Raw genomic sequence first — 19,415 nt, 5'->3', positions numbered from 1 at the left:
CTGTCCCACAACTCAGGGAAGGGGAAAGCCATCTACACCCCCAGCTGGCCTCCCCTGGGGTGGGCAGCGGGGCTGGGACGTGGTCCTGGGGCTGCCACGGGGCAAGGCAGGCGCCAGGGCTGCCAGGCCTCGTTAGCATCCCACTGACGGACGCGTTGTGCCCCCAGGAGCCACAGCGCGCCGGCCGCCTGTCACAGCCACTCGCGTCTCCCCGGCTGCCCAAACCAATTCCAGCCACGTTTGACAGGCAGTGCTGGGATATTAAACTCTGCCGAGCACCCCCCGGGGGATCCCAGGGTGGGGGTGGGGGTCAGCTGCCCCATCCCTGCCACCCATGGGGTCCCCCCTCTCGCCACCCCAGTCTGCGGCAGCATGGACATCCGCAATGACGTCTCCCAGCTCCAGAAGCTGGAGAACTGCTCCATCATCGAGGGCAACCTGCAGATCCTGCTGATGTTCACCACGGGCGCCGAGGACTTCCGGGGGCTCAGCTTCCCTCGCCTGCTCATGATCACCGAGTACCTGCTCCTCTTCCGCGTCTACGGGCTGGAGAGCCTGCGGGACCTCTTCCCCAACCTCTCCGTCATCCGCGGCACCAACCTCTTCTTCAGCTACGCCCTGGTCATCTTCGAGATGCCGCACCTGCGGGACGTGGGGCTGCACAGCCTGGGCCACATCCTGCGCGGCTCCGTCCGCATCGAGCGCAACCAGGAGCTTTGCCACCTCTCCACCATCGACTGGGGGCTGCTGCTGCCCGACGCCGGGGACGGCACCTACATCGTCGGCAACAAGCTGGCCGAGGAGTGCGCTGACGTCTGCCCGGGCATCCTGGACGTGGAGAAGCCGTGTGTGCAGACCAGCGTCAACGGGCAGCTGGATTATCGCTGCTGGACCTCCAGCTACTGCCAGAAAGGTGGGTGCTGGTGGCACAGGGCTCGGCCGCGCCGGCTGCTGGTCTGGGATGGTGATGGTTTGCACTGTGGGGTAAACTGGGAGGGCACTGGGGATGGCTGGTGGAGCTGCAGGCCCTGGCACGTGGTTGTGGCTCCCCCGTGCCGTGCTGTGCCGTGCCGGCAGCGTGGCGGGGTAACCGGATCCGCGCTGTATCATCCTCCGGAGGACAGGCCGGCTCCCGGCTGCCGTGTTTTCCCAGCGGCGAGGTAAATACGGGCCCCTCCTGGGCTCGTTTGCTGTAAACAGGAGACCTGATAATAAAATCTGTACTATAAACACAGATCCTTATCGGGGCTGCAGCCTCGGCTGTGGCCCTGGCCCCGGATGCTCCGGGCAGCTGGGGCTCAGCACAGGCTGAGCCTCCCCTCGTCCACCCATCTGTCCTGCTGTCCCTCCGTCCAGCCCCTCATCCGCCCATCCCAGCGGGTCACTCAACCACCCATCAACCCACCTGCCTGGCCGGCCACCCGCTGCTTGGCCATCCATCCATTTCTCCATCCATTCCTGCATCCCTCCATCTCTGCATCCATCCCTACGTCCTTCCATCCCTCCTTTGTCCCACCATCAATGCATTCTTCCCTACCTCCCTCCTTTCAGCCCTCCATTTCTGCATCCCACAATCTCTGCATCACTTCATCCCTCCATCCCTCCATCCATCCCAACACACCTCTTCCCTCCCTCCCTCCCCTCTTCCCTCCGTTCACCCCACCATCCCTCCTTCATGCCACCATCAGTGCATTCCTCCCTTCCTTTCTCCCTCCCTCCCCTCTTCCCTCCATCCATCCCACCATCTCCGCATCCCTCCATCTCGACATCCCTTCATCCCTCCATCCATCCCCACACTCCTCTTCCCTCCCTTCATCCCACCATCCGTTCCCCCATCCCCACATCTCTCCATCTCTCCATCTCACCCTGCCTCCCATTGCCCCCCAGACCCGGAGGGAATCACCAACCCCCCCAACCCTTCCCACTTCTTCCCTCTCCCCCAACCCATTCCCAGCCATGCTGGGGTCCGTGCCCGGGGGTCTCCCCTGCCCACGGCGCTGTCTCCCCTCGCAGTGTGCCCGTGTGGCGCGGGCTCGGCGTGCACGGCGGCGGGCGAGTGCTGCCACGCCGAGTGCCTGGGGGGCTGCGGACGCCCCCGCGACAGCCGGGCCTGCGTCGCCTGCCGCCACTTCCACTTCAACGGGCACTGCCTGCCCTCGTGCCCGCCCCGCACCTACGAGTACGAGGGCTGGCGCTGCGTCACCGCCGAGTACTGCGCCAGCCTCCGCAAGGTCTCCGACAACCCCCGCGACGCCTCCAAGTTCGTCATCCACCAGCGGCAGTGCCTCTCCGAGTGTCCCTCGGGATACACCAGGAATGAGAGCAGGTGTGGGGGGGTTCCCGGTGGCCCCCCGGCACGGGCACGGTGGTGGCACAATGCCCAGCTCACGTCCCATCCCTGTCGTCCTGCCCGCAGCATCTTCTGCCACAAGTGTGAGGGCCTGTGTCCCAAGGAGTGCAAGGTGGGCACCAAGACCATCGACTCGACGCGGGCGGCGCAGGAGCTGGTGGGCTGCACCCTCATTGAGGGGAACCTCATCCTCAACATCCGCCGGGGCTGTGAGTGCCACGTCTGGCCCCCACAACCTGCCCCGGGTGGGAGAACAGCTATGGGGGTGGGGGGCAAAGGCAGGGGGTCTTTTCCCTTGCAGAGTGAATTAATGGGGGGGTGTCCCCCTCCTTGAGCTCACGCCGTGGGTTGTCCCCAGATAACCTGGCCTCGGAGCTGCAGAGCAGCCTGGGGCTCATCGAGACCATCACGGGCTTCCTGAAGATCAAGCACTCCTTTGCCCTCGTCTCCTTGTCCTTCTTCAAGAACCTCAAGCTGATCCGTGGTGACTCCATGGTGGACGGGTGAGGACAGGGCATGTCTGGGAGGGACGTATGGCTCTGGGGGTGCCCGTGCCCACTACCTCCCTCTGCACCTTCCCCCCCCAGGAATTACACCCTGTACGTCCTGGACAACCAGAACCTGCAGCAGCTCTGGGACTGGAGCTACCACGTCCTCTCCATCCCCGTGGGCAAGATGTACTTCGCCTTCAACCCCAAGCTGTGCCTGGCCGAGATCTACCGCATGGAGGAGGTGACGGGCACCAAGGGGCGGCAGAACAAGGCCGAGATCAACCCCCGCACCAACGGGGATCGGGCGTCCTGTGAGTTACGGGGATGGGGACAACCGGCAGTGCCGTGACCCCCTCCCTGCCCGAGCCCTGCCTCCGCTCCACAGGTAAGACCCAGACCCTGCGCTTCATCTCCAACGTCACCGAGTCCGACCGCATCTTCCTCAAGTGGGAGCGGTACCGGCCCCCCGAGTACCGGGACCTCCTCAGCTTCATCGTCTACTACAAGGAGTCGTAAGTGGTCGCCATCCCCACTGTCTGGGGGGGACCCAGAGGTGGGAACCCAAGCCAGGACAGGGAGTCCATGGGGTATCGGGGTGAGGATCTGGGGCAGAACAGGGGTGTCTGGTGAGGGGGTCCCTGATGTCAGGGCATGAACCTTGGGCAGAATGGGGTGTCCTGGGCTGTCCTTCATGTTCTGGGTGATCCTGGAGCAGGACAAGAGGGCTCAGGGAAGGGTTGTCCAAGGGGGTGCTGGGGCAGGATGGGTGAGGTCCCCAGTATCCAAGGGGGGACCCGGCACATGACCGGGGCACCCAGGGGTGTCACCAGTGTCTGGTGGGACCCAGTGTCCAGGGGTGGACCCTGGGGAGAAACCTCTGGGGAGTTCCCAGTGTGGAGAATGGGGACTCCAGCCCCTGATGTCCTTGTGCCCTGGTGGGCTGCTGGAACCCTCAGGGGGTTGTGTGGCTGGGAAGGGTCCCAGGGCCTTCCCTGATGCCCGGTGTGGGACAGACCCTTCCAGAACGTGTCAGAGTACGTGGGGCAGGATGCTTGTGGGGCCCAGAGCTGGAACGTGCTGGACGTGGATCTGCCACTCAGCAGTGACCAGGAGCCAGGGGTGGCCCTGCTTAACCTCCGCCCTTGGACCCAATATGCCATCTTCGTCCGTGCCATCACCCTCACCACCGCCGAGGAGGGACGCAACTACGGGGCACAGAGCGAGGTGGTCTACATCCGCACCATGCCGGCGGGTAAGGGGCTGGCAGGGGGCTGGGGATGCCCGTGGTAACCCCCCCCCCAAAGAAAGACCAACACCCGGTGTCCACCCAGCCCCGACGGTGCCCCGGGATGTCATCTCCATGTCCAACTCCTCCTCCCACATCGTGGTGCGCTGGAAGCCGCCCACGCAGCGCAACGGCAACATCACCTATTACCTGGTGCTGTGGCAGCAGCTGGCCGAGGACATGGAGCTCTACATCAACGACTACTGCCACAAAGGTGAGGGCAGGCAGGGCAGGCAGGGCAGGCAGGGCTGCCAGGCAAGGGCAGCGCACACAAGTCGGGTACGGCAGCCGAGGACACCAGCGGAACAGGGATTTTCCCCCTGAGCCAGGGTCCGGCAGCCTGCCAGCCCTGCCCGTCGCTGCCCGCAGGTCTGAAGCTGCCCACCAGCAGCGCGGACACACGTTTTGGGGACGGGGATGGCCCTGAGGTGGAGCAGGATGCGGAGGAGCGCTGCTGCCCCTGCCGCCCCGCCGACGGGCAGCTCCGCGTGGAGGGCGAGGCCGAGTCCTTCCAGAAGAAGTTTGAGAACTTCCTCCACAACTCCATCACCATCCCCAGGTGCCATCTGGGGGGGGTCCCTGCTTTGGGGGGCTCCCCCAGGCTGGGGGTGTGTGTGTCTGCCTGGGTGGAGGGGTGTCCAGTGGCCGCTCCTGGCAGATCCTTTAACTGATTTCCCGCTGTCTCAGGCCACCCTGGAAGGTGACGTCCATCAACAAGAACCCACAGAGGTGAGCGGGGGCCACACAAGCCTAGAGGGTCTCGACGACCCCAGCACCCTGGCTCCCCACCACCTCCTGTCCCGTCTCCCGCAGGACCCCCAAGCAGCGCAGGGACGTGGTGGCCGTCACCCCCCCGGCCAACGCCTCCTGGGCGGAGCCGCCGGCCCCGAGCCGTGCCAGGGGGGAGCCCAAGCCCCGCTTCCAGATCTTCGAGGACAAGGTGGTGCGTGACCGGGCGGTGCTGTCGCGGCTGCGCCACTTCACCGAGTACCGCATCGACATCCACGCCTGCAACCACGCCGCGCACACCGTGGGCTGCAGCGCTGCCACCTTCGTCTTCGCCAGGACCATGCCCGAGCGTGCGTCCCCCCTCCCAAACCCTGCCTCGGGGCGTGCTGGGATGTCTTCTGGATGGGACACTGGCAGCGGGTCGGGGTCCGGGTGATGCCCCCAGGAGGTGACCCGCTCTGTGCCCCCTCTCCAGTGCAAGCTGACAACATTCCCGGGAACGTCACGTGGGAGCCGGCGGGCAAGAACAGCGTCCTGCTGCGCTGGGAGGAGCCCAGGAACCCCAACGGGCTCATCCTCAAGTATGAGATTAAGTACAGCCGGGAGAGCGAGGTGAGGACGTCCCCGGGACACCCCCTGCCAGGTCTGGTTATAGGGGTACAGCACCCCTGCCATCCCAATCCATGCCATGCCATCCCATCCCAATCCCATTCCATGCCATGCCATGCCATCCCACGCCATCCTATCCCATCCCATGCCATCCCATGCCATCCCATTCCATGCCATGCCATGCCATTCTATGCCATGCCATCCCATCCCATGCCATCCCAACTCATCCCATCCCATCCCATGCCATGCCATCCCAACCCATCCCATCCCATCCCATCCCGTCTCTCCCCCAAGGCTTGCACACAGCTGGGGGGAGATGAAGCCCCTTCGCCACCCCCTCATTGTCCCCCCACCCCAGGAGGTCACCACCGTCGTCTGCGTCTCCCGCCACCGCTACTCCAAGTACGGGGGGGTCCACCTGGCCCTGCTCCAGCCGGGGAACTACTCGGCCAAGGTCAGGGCCACCTCCCTGGCCGGCAACGGCTCGTGGACGGGGCTCGTCAAGTTTTACATCCTGGGGCCAGGTACCCGCGGGGGACAAGGGGGACGTCACAGGGGACGTCAGAGGGGACCCCGGCAGGCAGGGAGAGGGGGCTGTGGGGTCAGGGAGCTGGATCAGGGTGCTGGGGAATTGGGGGATGCTGCTGGGCTGGGGCACTGGAGGATCACAGGATCACAGAATTGTTTGGGTTGGAAAAGCCCTTCAAGGCTCGATAGTTCAACTGTTCCCCCAGCGCTGCCAAGGCCACCACGTCCCCAAAGTGCCACAGCTACACTTTTTTAAATCCCTCCAGGGATGGTGATACCACCACTGCCCTGGGTAGCCTGAGCACTGTTTTTCAGTTTTCCCTAATATCCCTAATTCCCTAAATCTCCCCTGGCATAACCTCAGGCCCTTTCTTCTTGTCCTGTCCCTTGTTCCCTGGGAGCAGAGCCCGACTCCCCCTCAGCTCCCCCCTCCTGCCAGGGAGTTGTAGGGAGTGAGAAGGTCCCCCCCGAGCCTCCTTTTCTCCAAGCTGAGCCCCCCCAGCTCCCTCAGGAGTTCTCCAGACCTTTCTCCTGGTGCTCCGGCCCCTTCCCCAGCTCCATTCCCTTCCCTGGACACACTCCAGCCCCTCTTGTCACGAGGGTCCCAAAACTGACCCCAGAATTTGAGGTGCCCAGCACTGCCCTGGCCCTGTGGCCACTGTGGCTGGTCCAGGCCAAGTGTCATTGGCCTCTTGCCCACCTGGGCACACCTGGGCTCACATTCACCTGCCGTCAACCAGCACCCCCAGGTCCTTTTCCAGCTTTCCAGTCCTTCTGCCCCAAGCCTGGGGCGTTCCATGGGGTTGTTGTGACCCAGGGGCAGGATGTGGCACTTGGCCTTGTTGCCCCTCACCCCGTTGCTCTCAGCCCTTGGATCCAGATCCCTCTGCAGAGCTTCCTGCCCTCCAGCACATCGATATTCCCACCCAACTCGGTGTCATCCTCAGACTCAATCCCCCCATCCAGGCCATCCATGAAGTCATGGAACGGGACTGGCTCTGTACGGAGCCATCTGAGCTCACCCTGCCGCGGAACAGCCCAGGCTGGTCAGGCAGGACCTGCCTGTCACCAGCCCACGCTGGCTGGGCCTGATCCCCTGGTTGTCCTACCCGTATGACAGCACTCAGGGTCATCTGCTCCATGACCTTCCCTGGTTCTGAGGTCAGGATGACAGTCCCGGAGTTCCTCAGATCCTCCTTCTCACCCTTCTTGTAGTTGGGCATCACTTTGGCTCACTCCCAGTCCACTGGCCCTCCCCAGTTAGCCAGGACTGCTGGAAAATGATGGACAGTGGTTTGGTGAGCCCTTCCACCAACTCCCTCAGCAACCTTGAGTGGATCCATCCGGCCCCACAGACTTGTGGGTGTCTCTGTGGTGGTGCAGCAGGTCACTGACCATTTCTCCTTGGATTATGGGGGCTTCATTCCACTCCCCATCCCTGTCTTCCTGCTCAGGGGACTGGGTTCAGGTCCCAGAACAACTGGTCCTACTGCTACAGACTGAGGCAAAGGAGGCAGGAAGAACCTCAGCTCTTTCTTCAACCTTTGTCACTGTGTCCCCCACATCCAATAAAGGATGGAGAGTCTCCTCAGCCCTCCTTTGGTTGCTGATGGATTTATAGAAACATTTTTTATTGTCTGTTATGGCAGATTCAGTTCTAGTTGGGCTTTGGCCCTTCTCATATTCATCCCTGTGGTCCTTCTGACCTTCCAGCCCCTTCTTCCAAAGGTTTGAACGTCTCCTGAAAAAGGAAACACCAGCCTGAGGTGGAGTTCCAGTCAAAGCTTTCTGCTAAGCCAGGCCGGTCTTATTCCCATCCTTCATCCAAGGATGCTGCTGGATTGAGGAGCTGGGGGACTGGGGGATGCTGCTGGAGTGGGACACTGGGACACCGGGACACCGGGAGCTGCTGGTGGATTGGGGGGTCTGGGGGACTGGGGATGCTCTGGGACAGGGACACCCAGAGATCGGTGGGTGCTGCTGGTCTGGGGAGCCGGGAGCTCCCCCTCTCCGGCCCGGTGGTGGTGGTGGGACAAGTGTGGGTGGGGATGAGCGTGCCCGGGCCCTGATCCAGGGCCGCCTGCTCCCGGCAGCCGAGGAGGAGTCCGGCAGCTTCTACGTCCTGCTCACGGTCACACCCGTGGTGCTCATGGTGCTCATCTCCTGCCTCGCCGTCTTCGTCTTCTTTTACAACAAGAAGAGGTAACGACCCCTCTGCACCCCCAGGGCTGGGCCGGGGCAGGATCCGGCTGAGCCAGGGCTGGGGAAGGGCTGGGGAAGGGCTGGGGAAGGGCTGGGGAAGGGCTTGGGGGGGGGCAGCACCTCTGAGCGCTGCCCACCCCTGGCAGGAACAACGACGGGTACCCCAGTGGGACCCTCTACACCTCCGTCAACCCCGAGTACTTCAGTGCCTCAGACAGTGCGTGGGGACGGGCAGGGGTGGCTCGGGGGGGGCTGCTGAGCCCCCTCCTCGCTGGGGTCACACTGGAGGGGACAGGGATGGGGTGGGGTGGGACGGGATGGGGTGGGGTGGGATGGAGTGGGGTGGGATGGGGTGGGATGGGGTGGGGTGGGATGGGGTGGAATGGGATGTGATGGGGTGGGATGGGGTGGGGTGGGGTGGGGTGGGGTGGAATGGAGATGGAAATGGAGATGGAGATGGAGATGGAGATGGAGATGGAGATGGAGATGGGGTGGGATGGGATGGCACGGGATGGGATGGGATGGGGTGGGGTGAGATGGAGATGGAGATGGAGTTGGGATGGAGGTGGGGATGGGAATGGGATGGGATGGGATGGGATGGGATCGGAGGGGGTGGGGTGGGATGGAGATGGAGTTGGGATGGAGATGGGGATGGGAATGGGATGGGATGGCATGGGATGGGATGGGGTGGGAAGGGGTGGGGTGTGATGGAGATGGAGTTGGGATGGAGATGGGGATGGGATGGGATGGAGATGGAGATGGGGATGTGGATGGGAATGGGGATGTGGATGGGAATGGGAATGGGATGGGGATGAGGATAGGGAGCGGGACGAGGATGGTGAGGGAATGGAGATGAGGATGGTGATGGGATGGAGATGAGGATGGGGACAGATGGGAATGGGAATGGGATGGAGAGGAGAATGGTCATGGAGATGGGGATGGGGATGGACTGTGATGGTGATGGGATGGAGATGGGGATGGGGATAGGAGTGGGATGAAGGTTAGAATGGGGATGGAGGTGGGGATAGGATGGAGATGAGGATGGGAATGGAGATAAAGATGGGGCTGGAGATGGGATGAGGATGGAGAGGGAGATAGTGACAGTGATGGGGATGGGGTGGTCCCCACTCCCCCTGCAGTGTACATGCCTGATGAGTGGGAGGTGTCGCGGGAGAAGATCACAGTGATCCGGGAGCTGGGACAGGGATCCTTTGGGATGGTGTATGAGGGGCTGGCACTGGGGCTGGTCACGGAGGGAGAGGAGACCAAGGTGGCCCTGAAGACAGTCAACGAGTTGGCCACCATGCGGGAGCGCATCGAGTTCCTCAACGAGGCCTCTGTCATGAAAGCCTTCAAGTGCCACCACGTGGTAGGTGGGCAGCTGAGGGAGAGGGAGGGGACATGGGGGGGTCTGGCCACTCACATGCCACCCCTCTTTGTCCCCTCAGGTCCGTCTGCTCGGCGTCGTGTCCCAGGGCCAGCCAGCCCTGGTCATCATGGAGCTGATGACGCGCGGGGACCTGAAGAGCTACCTGCGTTCTCTCAGGCCCGAGGCCGAGGTGAGGGGCTGGCCGGGTGCCACGGCGCCCCACAGGCAAAGTAACACCCACCCTGCCCCCAGGGGGGTCCTGGTGTGCCCCCCCCCCGCCCTGAGTCTATGCACGGTGCAGAACAACCCCGGGCTGCCGCCGCCGTCGCTCAAGGACATGATCCAGATGGCGGGGGAGATCGCCGACGGCATGGCCTACCTCAACGCCAACAAGTTCGTGCACCGGGACCTGGCCGCCCGCAACTGCATGGTGTCCGAGGACTTCACTGTCAAGATTGGAGGTGGGTGGGCAGCGTTGGACAGGCTGCTGCCAGCCCCCATCTCCTGCTCCTCGCGCCTCCCTCCTCCTCCTCTCCCTCCCCTACCAGATTTCGGCATGACCCGGGACATCTACGAGACGGATTATTACCGGAAAGGGGGCAAGGGGCTGCTCCCCGTGCGCTGGATGTCCCCGGAGGCGCTCAAGGACGGCATCTTCAACACGCAGTCTGACGTCTGGTGGGTGCTGGGCTGAGGGGGAGCGCCGGGGGGGAGCTTTGGGGAGTTCCTGGAGCACCGGGGGGGAGTTTTGGGGAGTTCTTGGAGCACCGGGGGGGGGGTTTTGGGGAGTTCCTGGAGCACCGGGGGGGAGTTTTGAGGAGTTCCTGGAGCGCCAGGGTGGAGTTTTTGGGAGTTCCTGGAGCACCGGGGGGGAGTTCTGGGGAGTTCCTAGAGCGTTGGGGTGGAGTTTTGGGGAGTTCCTGGAGCACCAGGGGGGAGTTTTGAGGAGTTCCTGCCTGAGCGGCACCGTGCCGGCAGGTCCTTCGGGGTGGTGCTGTGGGAGATCGCCACGCTGGCCGAGCAGCCCTACCAGGGCATGTCCAACGAGCAGGTCCTGCGCTTTGTCATGGACAACGGCGTCCTGGAGAGGCCTGAAAACTGTCCTGACAAACTGTGAGTGAGGGGAGGACACCCCCTCGGACCCCCACCCTGCTGGTGGGGGGAAATCCCGGTCTCCCCCAGTGCTGGGAGGGCCATAGGGTGCTGGAGCCCCCCGAAACCAGCGGGTGCCCTCTCTTTCCCACAGCCACGAGCTGATGTGCCTGTGCTGGCAGCAGAACCCCCGCCAGCGCCCCTCCTTCATCCAGCTCCTGGAGCGCATCAAGGACCACATGGCGCCCGCCTTCCGCACCCTCTCCTTCTTCTACAGCCCCGAGAACGGCCACCACGGCTCAGCAGAACCCTCTGACGCCGAGACGGATCCGTCCACCGGGGAGGATGAGCCCCCCGCATCCCCCCTGCCCACACGCAAGGACCACAGCCCCGGCCAGCTCCCCAACGGGACGGCCTGACTCTGAGCCCGGGGTGTCCTCGGACCCCCCCTGCACCCCCCACGCTCCTCCAGCCACCCCCCCACTGCCGGGACACCCCACATTATTTATTGTTTCCAAGGGCCTGGCCGAGGAGCGGGTGCCTTGGGAAGGGGGTGGCAGCAAAGCAAGGATGCTCCGTGGGGGGCTTTTCCCCTGGAAATAAATTGGGGTTCCACAGATCAGGGGCAAGGAGTGGGGGGCTTCCGGCTGGGAGGAGAACACCCTGGTCCTTCCTTGGGTTTTTTTTTTTGGGGGGGTGAGGGGCATGTGGGCATGGGGATGGAGAGTGGGGCTTGGGGTTCGGGGTCCCCCACCAATCCACCTCTGCCGTCACCCTCCAGCCGCCCGTCAAACAGGTCAGTACCCCCATGACCCCTCTTTTACAGCTGGGGAAACTGGGGCAGCCCTGCAGCGGGAGAAGCCTGGGGTGGCCCTCATGCCTCTCCCCAGTCCCCTGCACTGGGACCAGTGCTGGGGCCGTGGAAGGGGCTTCACTGTCTGATCTGCGGCCGTGGGATGAGCGCAAATAAAGGGGGATGAAGCTCAGCTGCGGCGGTGTCTGATTTGGGAGGGGCGGGGGGGGCGGCACACGGGGCTTTTCATTCCCCACCCCGCCAGCCCCGTCCAATTCCTGCGGCTTTGCCCTGCGGTGCCCAAACCGGGGGCGTTTCTGGGGAAAAACGTCAAAGCAGTGGAATTTGGCAGGACGTGGCAGGCTGGTCGGCTCTGCCGGGGGCCGGGTGGGGGGGTCACCCCAGGGGAATTGAGCCCCATAAGTATCACTGGGTTGAGGAGATGCACCCGGAGCTGAGCCATGGGGGAGGAATGCAGGCTGAGAACGTTCTAAACTCAACGCACAGATGAGCCACCCCGAGGTGCTTTGGGACAAGCCCGGGGACAAGCAGCAGCCAGGTGGGGAAGGGGAACCCTGGGGGGAGGGCGGTGGGTGCACAACAGTCCTGTCCCGCCCCCCCCAGGAAGGAGGAGGAGGGTCCTGGTTGGGGATGACAGGTGGGGACGGGGCAACTGTGCCAACAAACATCCCCCCGTCTCCAGCCTCTCTGCACCCCAAAATAACGGGGCGCTGGGGAAGAGCCTAACCCAGGACAACCCAGCACGCCTCGAGATTTGGGGGCACCATCGCGGGGTGTGACAGGTTGGAGGGCTCTCGGTGGCCTCAGGGGTGCTGGTGTGACATCCCCTGTCCCTTCTGCGCAGCGAGCTCCGAGCCGGGTCCTGGAGCGAGTGTGTGTGTGTGTGTGTGAGTGTGAGTGTGAGAGTGTGTGTGTGTGTGTGTGTGTGAGTGTGTGTGTGTGATTGTGTGAGTGTGTGTGTGTGTGTGTACACACATGTGCCCGCGTGTGCTCCGGTGTGTTTAGGGGTGCCAGTGGTGGGATGGGTGCTCCTGGGTGCAGGTGCAGTGTGCCAGGGCGCACGCAGGGGCGGGCAGGGCGCAGGCAGAGCGCGGGCAGGGGGCAGGGGTCTAGGCAGGGTGCGGGCAGGGCGCAGACAGGCTCCCCGCTCGCTGTCCGTGTGCGGAATCCCCCGCTCCCGGGTCGGGGGCTTCCCGCGTGCCCGTGAGTCACGGCCGGGGGGGTCTCGGGCCGGGGCGGGGGCGGTGCCGGGGCGGGGGGAGCCGCCGGCCCCTCCCGGGAGGCCGGTCCCTGCGTTGCTTTTAAGCCCCGCACGGCCCCGTGCTCGGGTTGCCGGGCAAGTGCGAGGGAGGGCAGCACCGGTACTGGCAGCGGCGGCACCGGCAGCAGCGGCATCGGCACCGGTCCGGGACCGGCCCCGCGATGCCGCCGCTGCCCGCCTGGCTCTGCCTGGCCGCGCTGCTCCTGACCCTGCCCGCCCCGGGCGCTGCCCGCCCCTGCCCCCGGCCCTGCCACTGCCCCCGGGCCGGGACCCTGCTCTGCCGGGAGCCCAGCACCGTGGGCAGCCTGGCCCCGCTGCTGGGAACCGGCGGCTTCACCGACGTGTGAGTGGGGTCGGGGGTCGGGGTGATGGAGCTCGGGGACCGGGCAGAGGGGCTGGGGGTGAGCGGGACGGCAGCGATGGGACTGAGGGACGCGGCGGCGGGGCTGGGGCAGCGATGGAGTTGGTGGTGGCAGAGCTCGGGGATGGGTGTGATGGGGCTGCGGGTGAGGGATTTTGGGGACTGGGCGGAGGGGTTGGGGATGATGGGACTGGTGGTGATGGGGCTGAGGGATGCGGTGAGGGGGGTGAGGGACAGGGTGGTGGGGTGATGGGGATGGAGGTGATGGAGCTCGGGGACAGGGCAACGGGGCTGGGCTGGAGCAGCAATGGAGCAGGTATCACTGGATGGGCTGGGATCACGGTGGGGAGAGGGGCTGCTGGGGGGGACCCACGGGGGCTGCAAAGGGGGGGGGGGGCTGCTGCATCCCCCCAAGGAGTGAGCGAGGGTCTGGGGGCGGCCCTTTGCCCCCTCCTGTAGCGATGCCAGCCACAATGACACGCTGAGGGTGCAGCAGGGACCCCGGGCAGGGAGCACCCCTGCCGTGCCTGGCAGAGCTGGGGTGTGGGGAGCCCCTTTTCCCCAATCTGTCAGGGCTGTCACCCTGTCCTGGGGCCTGTGGGTTGGGATGCTGCGGAGACACACCCCAGATTTCCTGGGGTGGGGGATCTCCTCTGCTCCCACTCATTGTCCTGCTCCAGGATGTGTGGCGAGCAGATGAGGGCTGGAGCGAGGAGAGACGAGGAGGGTGCTGGGGGATGTGGGGGTACGGGGTGCTGCAGGATACCAAGGCACCCCAACTCCTGGGTCCTCCCCCCGCCACAGCCCTGGCTGTGCCGCATTGCTGGGGACTGGCTGCAGGGTGTCTCCGTGCCTCAGTTTCCCCACGTGCCGGGGATGCTGCGCCACGGGCGCTGCCAGCTCTTTGTTCGCTGGCTGACGGGTGGGGTGGGTGGTGGTGGGGATGGTGGTCCCCCAGAGACCCCCGGCCATCCCACTGCCCCAGCCTCCCTCGCCCCATCCCCACAACCTCGCCCGTGGCAGTAGGCAACCCCCCCCACAGGGGTCAGTGGGACCAAAACCCCATTAGTGTGGATCTGAACCCCTGATTAACTCCTGATGATTTGGGGTTCACAGGAGCAGCCCCTGGGGTGGGGCGGGGGGAAAACCCCTGTACCTGCTCCCAAAGGGGCTTTTCTTCACTGCCTGAATAGAAGGGGAAGGGGGGACAGTCGGAGACCCCGTCACAGTGCGGGACACTGCGGTGTGAGGAAAGGCAGGGACCCAGGCGTGAGTGGGGCTGAGACCTAAAAAACTCACTCTCTGGGTGACACCGTGGGCTCCAAGCGGCAGCTCAGCCCCAGCCCCACAAGGCTCACACTGGCTGGAGCTCAGCACCATCGGGATCACCTGCTACCATTCCCCCTTTCCAGCTCATCCCTGTCTGCCCAGGGGAAACTGAGGCACGGTGGGGCATCCCTGTCCTCATCTCCAGCTGTGGGCTGTACTGCAGGCACAGCCTGGGGAGGAGGGGAGCACAGCTCTCCCCTTGCCCCACGCTTTGCTGGCGGCCCCTGGCATGGGGGGCTCATGGGCTGCTCCCCTGACCCCCCTCATTTGCCTTCCAGCACCATTGAGAACCAGCCGAGGCTGACGACCTTGACCCGCGCTGACACCAGGATGCTGCGGGAGCTCAGGAGCCTGTGAGCACCCCGGGGTGGGGTCCCTGCACAGGGAAATGGGGGGGGCTGCTGGATGGGGGATCCCCAGAGCTCAATCCCACTGCAGGGAGGTGCAGGGGTGTTGCTCCCAGGATGGGGATCCAGGGACCCCCAATGTGAGTGCTCAGCCCTTCCCTCCCCTCAGCACCATCTCCAGGTCGGGGCTGCAGCACATCTCTGCCGACGCCTTCCTGGACACCCCCAGACTGAGCCACGTGTGAGTCTCCCCTCCCCTGATTCCCTCCCTCAACCGCCCCCTCCCCCGTTTTGGGGCTCGGCCCCCCCATCCCCGCGGGCTCCGGGCCCCGGTGCAGGGTGGCCGGTCCCCGCGCCCGGGCGGGATCGATGGTGTCCCGCTGCCCCTGGGCACATCAGCCTGGCCGGGGGGGCTCTGCCGCTGAGTGGGAAACCATCGATCCAGGCAGGAGTACAGGCAGCTGCCGGCCCCTCCCCGGAGTCCCGTGCTGCCGCGGTGCGGGAGAGGACCCCCGAGAGCTGGGGGGGGACCCTGTTCTGGGGTGCGTGGGGCTCCCCCCTTGCAGGGAGGCACCTGAAGGCTGGTGGCACCCCCGGCAGAGCTGGATTTGCTGGGTCACGGTGCGACAGCGGCGGCCCTGGTGCTGCCCAGTGCCCCAGCCAGACTCTCTGCAGGGTGGGGTGACATGGGATGGGGTTTTGGGGTGGGAAGGGGTGGCTGATGGGGTTTGTTTCCTACAGGAATCTCTCTTCCAATGTGCTGCAGAGCCTTTCCTGGAAAACCTTCCACCATCTGCCCCTGCAAGAGCTGTGAGTGATGGGGGACAGGGGGGAAGTGGATACGGAGCATCTCCCACTGGGGATGTCCCCCCAGGGTGGCACATAGGCTGGGACAGGGGTGGGGACACAGTGTGATGGTGGGTCTGACAGCCACAGGCACGGGGATGGGGACGGGGATGGGGACAGGGATGGCACATGTGGCACAACGCCTGGCCCTGGGTGCATTCAGGGGCACCAGCCACGCTTGGGGGCTGGGGGTGCCCCCATCCAGCCTTGGTTGGTTCCACTGGGACATACACAAGTGTGGGGGACCTGGAGCCCTTTTGAACCCATTTTCTCTTCCTTGCTCCATCTCAGCATCCTGGTGGGAAATCCCTTCAACTGCTCCTGCGGCCTGCGCTGGCTGCAGCTGTGGCAGAACGGGAGCCGGGCCGAGCTGGGGAACCAGTCCCTGGGCTGCTGGGAGGGCAATGGGCTGGTGCCCCTGGGCAGCCAGATCCTCAGTGCCTGCGGTACGTGGCCGGGCACCACGCCGGGTTTGGGGCGTGGGCTTGTCCCCCCTCCTAAGCCACTTGGCTGGGGACAGTGTGGGATGTGGGGGTCCCCGTGGCTCACCCCTTTTCCCCCGGCAGACCCCCCGACTGTCCGCATCGAGCCCCCCGAGGTGATGCTGCGTCAAGGGGACAGCGTCAACCTCACCTGCCGCGTCACCGCCGAGCCACCGGCCACCGTAAAGTGGGTGGTCCCCGAGGTGGGACCCGAGCCACCCGTCACCACCAAGGCAAGCTCAGCCTTACTGGGGCACGGACAGGAACCCTCCCAGCAGCACTGTGCCCCCACGGCATCCCCTCGCTGGTGGGGTGGGCATGGGGGAATGCAGGAGCTGGCCCAGCTCTGGGGGGGTTGTTTGCTCACCCCATCCCGGTGCTCCCCGCAGCTCTCGGACTGGGAGACCGTCCTGGAGATCAGCAACGTCTCCTCCAGCCTCAACTACAAGGACTTGACGTGCCGGGCAGAGAACGCCGTGGGGCCGGCGGAGGACAGCGTGATGCTCAATGTCACCTGTGAGCAGCCCAGAGGGGACCGGCTGGGGGTCTCCGGGCGAGGGGTCTGACTCAGAGACCCACCCAGCTCTGTCTCCTCCAGTCCCCCCTGTGATCCTGCTCCTGCACGAAGCCATCCCCCAGCACTTCTGGTGCATCCCCTTCTCGGTGGATAGCAACCCCATCCCCAGCATCCGCTGGCTCTTCAATGGCACGGCCCTGTTGGAGGGGCGCTACATCCACACCCGCATCGTGGAGTACGAGCACAACTCCACCGTCCTGCACGGCTGCCTCGACCTCAACCGTCCCACCCACGTCAACAACGGCAACTACACCCTCCTGGTGCACAACCCCCTGGGCTCGGCCGCCCACAGCGTCCAGGTGCGCTTCATGGACAACCCCTTCAGCTTCAGCCCCGAGGAGCCCATCCCCGGTAGGTGCCAGGCAGGGGGGGCTGCCTGGGGGTCTCCCAGAGGAGATGTGTCACACCTGGTGTGCAGAACGGGTGGAACTGGGCTCTGCCCGCTGTCCCTGCACAAGCCCCAGTGGTGGGAAGGGGAGGGACAGGGCGCTCCCCCCTGAGGAATAACGAGTGTTTCTCCTTTCTCTCCCTTTGGGCTGCACCAGTGTCTCTGTCCCCGCTGGGTGAGTGAACCAGGAGCGCTGCTGCCCCTGCCCCAGCCCCACCAAACTGTGCATTCCACCCGTCCCCCAGGGCTGATCCCGGGGTACCCAGGGGTACCCAGGTCCTTGCCAGGACCACCTCAGGGGATGGGGACCCCCCACTCACCCTGCACCCTTCTCCCTGCCCCAGGCACCAGGAACAGCTCGCTGGAGGGGCCCGTGGAGACGACGGATGACCACACGTTTGGGGTGAGGGGATGCTCTGCGGTCTGGGATGGGGGGACCAGGACACCCGCAAGAGGGTGGGACACATCCCTAGGGGTCAGCCAAGAGGGATGGGGGCATGTGATGGGGATGAAGGACAGAGTCCCCGTGCCTCGGTTTCCCCCACGGCAGCTCCTGGTGCTTGTGGCCAACTCAGGCCCCCACAGGCTGGGAAAAGGAACCTGGCAGGACCCCGCCCTGAGCCCTGTCCCCGCTGTCCCCAGGTCTCGGTGGCTGTGGCCCTGGCCGTGTTCACCTGCCTTTCGCTCTCTGTCATGCTCATCCTGCTCAACAAGTGCGGGCGCCGCTCCAAGTTCGGCATTAACCGTGAGTTCCCCCTGCCCGGTGACGCGGGATTTGGGCCGTGGCAGGGGGACACCCCGGTCCCCACATCCCCGGGGCAGCGCTGGGCACCTGGGCTGGGACAGGGCTGTGGGAAGAGGGACCGTGGGTGGGGACTGAGGGCGGGGGGACACCCGCACAGGGGTGCTGGCTCCCCTGGGAGCGCGGGCAGCAGCTGCTAATTCACTCCTGGAATGGATTCAGCCTCTAAATGGGTTTGATCGGGCTGCCTGGCCCCCGGGGGCCGGCCAGGCAGGGGGATGCTCGGCAGAGCCTGGCACAGGCTGCACCGGCTGGGGGGGGCTGGGGGACCCCCTGATGGCCTTGTCCTTGTCCCCACAAGGTTCAGCGGTGCTGGCCCGAGAGGACGACCTGGCCATGTCCCTGCACTTCATGAACCTGGGCAGCAGCCCCCTCTCCTCAGCCGAAAGCAAGCTGGAGGGGCTGAAGAGCAACTTCATCGAGAACCCCCAGTATTTCTGCAACACCTGTAAGGGTTGGGGGGGGTAAATGTGGTCCCCGAGCACCCTCCCATGCTCACCCCTGACCCGGGGGGCACTGATGGGTGAGGGTCCCCCCAGGCGTGCACCACGTGCAGCGGCGGGACATCGTGCTGAAGTGGGAGCTGGGCGAAGGCGCCTTCGGGAAGGTTTTCTTGGCCGAGTGCTACAACCTCCTCCCGGAGCAGGAGAAGATGCTGGTGGCTGTGAAGGTGAGGAGGGGGGACGAGGCAGGGCCTGGGGGGGTGGTCTGTGGGGGGGTGTCACCGATGCCGTGTGCTGGCAGGCGCTGAAGGAGGTGACGGAAAGCGCCCGCCTGGATTTCCAACGCGAAGCCGAGCTGCTGACGGTGCTGCAGCACGAACACATCGTCAAGTTTTACGGTGTCTGCACCGAGGGCGAGCCCCTCATCATGGTCTTCGAGTACATGAAACACGGCGACCTCAACCGCTTCCTCAGGTGGGCACGGGGGGGGGAGAACGGGACCCCCCCCATCTGCTGCTCCATCAGCGCAGCCAGCCTGCTCCCTGCTAATGCAGCCCTCCTTGCAATATTGATTAGATTAGCTGTCTGAGAGGCTTAAATAGAGAGAGATTGGCCATCAGCTGGAATAAGCAGAGACTTTTCGATTGCCCCCCCAGGTATTGCTGCTAGACGGGGGGGGCTGCCAGAGGCATCGCTTTAGTGGCCGCGCGAGGAGCTCTGAGACGTGGCTTTTATGATTATTGTTATGGGATTTGGCATTAATGGTTCTGCCGAGCAGAGCTCCCCCAGCCCCCGGCCGCGGCCGCCCCGGCCCTGCTGTCAGTCGTGCTCGGCATCAAAGGCACCGAGGGGCTGGAGGCGGCCGGAGCCGCGCTGGCCCCCGGCCCACCCCGCGCGCCCCACTTCACACGCGCTGCTGCACTTTCACACCCCGCCTGCACCGCCCTGCACGGCCTGACACGCAGCCTCCCGCCGTGGGACAGCCCACGTGTGTGCATGTGTGTGTGTGTGTGTGTGCTCTGCCCGTGTGTGTGTGTGTGTGTGCCCTGCCCGTGTGTGTGCATGTGTGTGTGTGCCCTGCCCATGTGTGTGCATGTGTGTGCGTGTGTG

The 19,415-nt window shown here is 64.9% G+C and overlaps 2 protein-coding genes across 2 annotated transcripts in view; both read left to right on the top strand.

Annotated features, from left to right (window-relative positions):
- Positions 1-366: 366 nt before the first annotated feature.
- On the top strand, positions 367-11,313 carry INSRR (insulin receptor related receptor). Its single transcript, XM_027699100.1, has 21 exons — positions 367-913; positions 2,014-2,326; positions 2,417-2,559; positions 2,709-2,853; positions 2,938-3,152; positions 3,227-3,353; positions 3,855-4,093; positions 4,173-4,340; positions 4,496-4,685; positions 4,814-4,855; positions 4,940-5,205; positions 5,331-5,467; positions 5,823-5,988; positions 8,086-8,194; positions 8,341-8,411; positions 9,334-9,563; positions 9,643-9,753; positions 9,865-10,024; positions 10,112-10,241; positions 10,542-10,676; positions 10,810-11,313. Exons 1-21 carry the CDS (start codon positions 373-375, stop codon positions 11,072-11,074), a joined length of 3,903 nt encoding a protein of 1,300 aa, XP_027554901.1. The 5' UTR covers positions 367-372; the 3' UTR covers positions 11,075-11,313.
- A 642-nt stretch (positions 11,314-11,955) lies between these two features.
- The window catches only part of NTRK1 (neurotrophic receptor tyrosine kinase 1), a 10,168-nt gene continuing 2,708 nt past the window's right edge, over positions 11,956-19,415 (top strand). Inside the window, exons 1-15 of the mRNA XM_027699138.1 lie at positions 11,956-12,007; positions 12,776-13,073; positions 14,699-14,773; positions 14,937-15,008; positions 15,509-15,577; positions 15,905-16,059; positions 16,180-16,328; positions 16,485-16,611; positions 16,694-17,023; positions 17,218-17,235; positions 17,405-17,463; positions 17,703-17,805; positions 18,164-18,310; positions 18,402-18,532; positions 18,607-18,779. Coding sequence (XP_027554939.1) covers positions 11,956-12,007; positions 12,776-13,073; positions 14,699-14,773; positions 14,937-15,008; positions 15,509-15,577; positions 15,905-16,059; positions 16,180-16,328; positions 16,485-16,611; positions 16,694-17,023; positions 17,218-17,235; positions 17,405-17,463; positions 17,703-17,805; positions 18,164-18,310; positions 18,402-18,532; positions 18,607-18,779 — 1,958 coding nt within the window. The remainder of the gene's footprint in view (positions 12,008-12,775; positions 13,074-14,698; positions 14,774-14,936; positions 15,009-15,508; positions 15,578-15,904; positions 16,060-16,179; positions 16,329-16,484; positions 16,612-16,693; positions 17,024-17,217; positions 17,236-17,404; positions 17,464-17,702; positions 17,806-18,163; positions 18,311-18,401; positions 18,533-18,606; positions 18,780-19,415) is intronic.

The sequence above is a fragment of the Neopelma chrysocephalum genome, unplaced genomic scaffold (assembly GCF_003984885.1).
Source record: "Neopelma chrysocephalum unplaced genomic scaffold, ASM398488v2 Primary Assembly neopelma1_137, whole genome shotgun sequence".
Taxonomy (NCBI): Eukaryota; Metazoa; Chordata; class Aves; order Passeriformes; family Pipridae; genus Neopelma; species Neopelma chrysocephalum.
Note: the sequence above shows the minus strand (reverse complement) of the source record. Positions and strands in the feature narration are given on the sequence as shown.

What these genes read in the sequence shown, in the direction of transcription:
- INSRR (XM_027699100.1), top strand. Translation starts at nt 373, where the DNA reads ATGGACATCCGCAATGACGTCTCCCAGCTCCAGAAGCTGGAGAACTGC. An exon ending in CATCCGCACCATGCCGGCGG is followed by an intron (nt 4,094 to 4,172) that starts GTAAGGGGCTGG and finishes GTGTCCACCCAG; the next exon opens with CCCCGACGGTGCCCCGGGAT. An exon ending in CGCCAGGACCATGCCCGAGC is followed by an intron (nt 5,206 to 5,330) that starts GTGCGTCCCCCC and finishes CCCCCTCTCCAG; the next exon opens with TGCAAGCTGACAACATTCCC.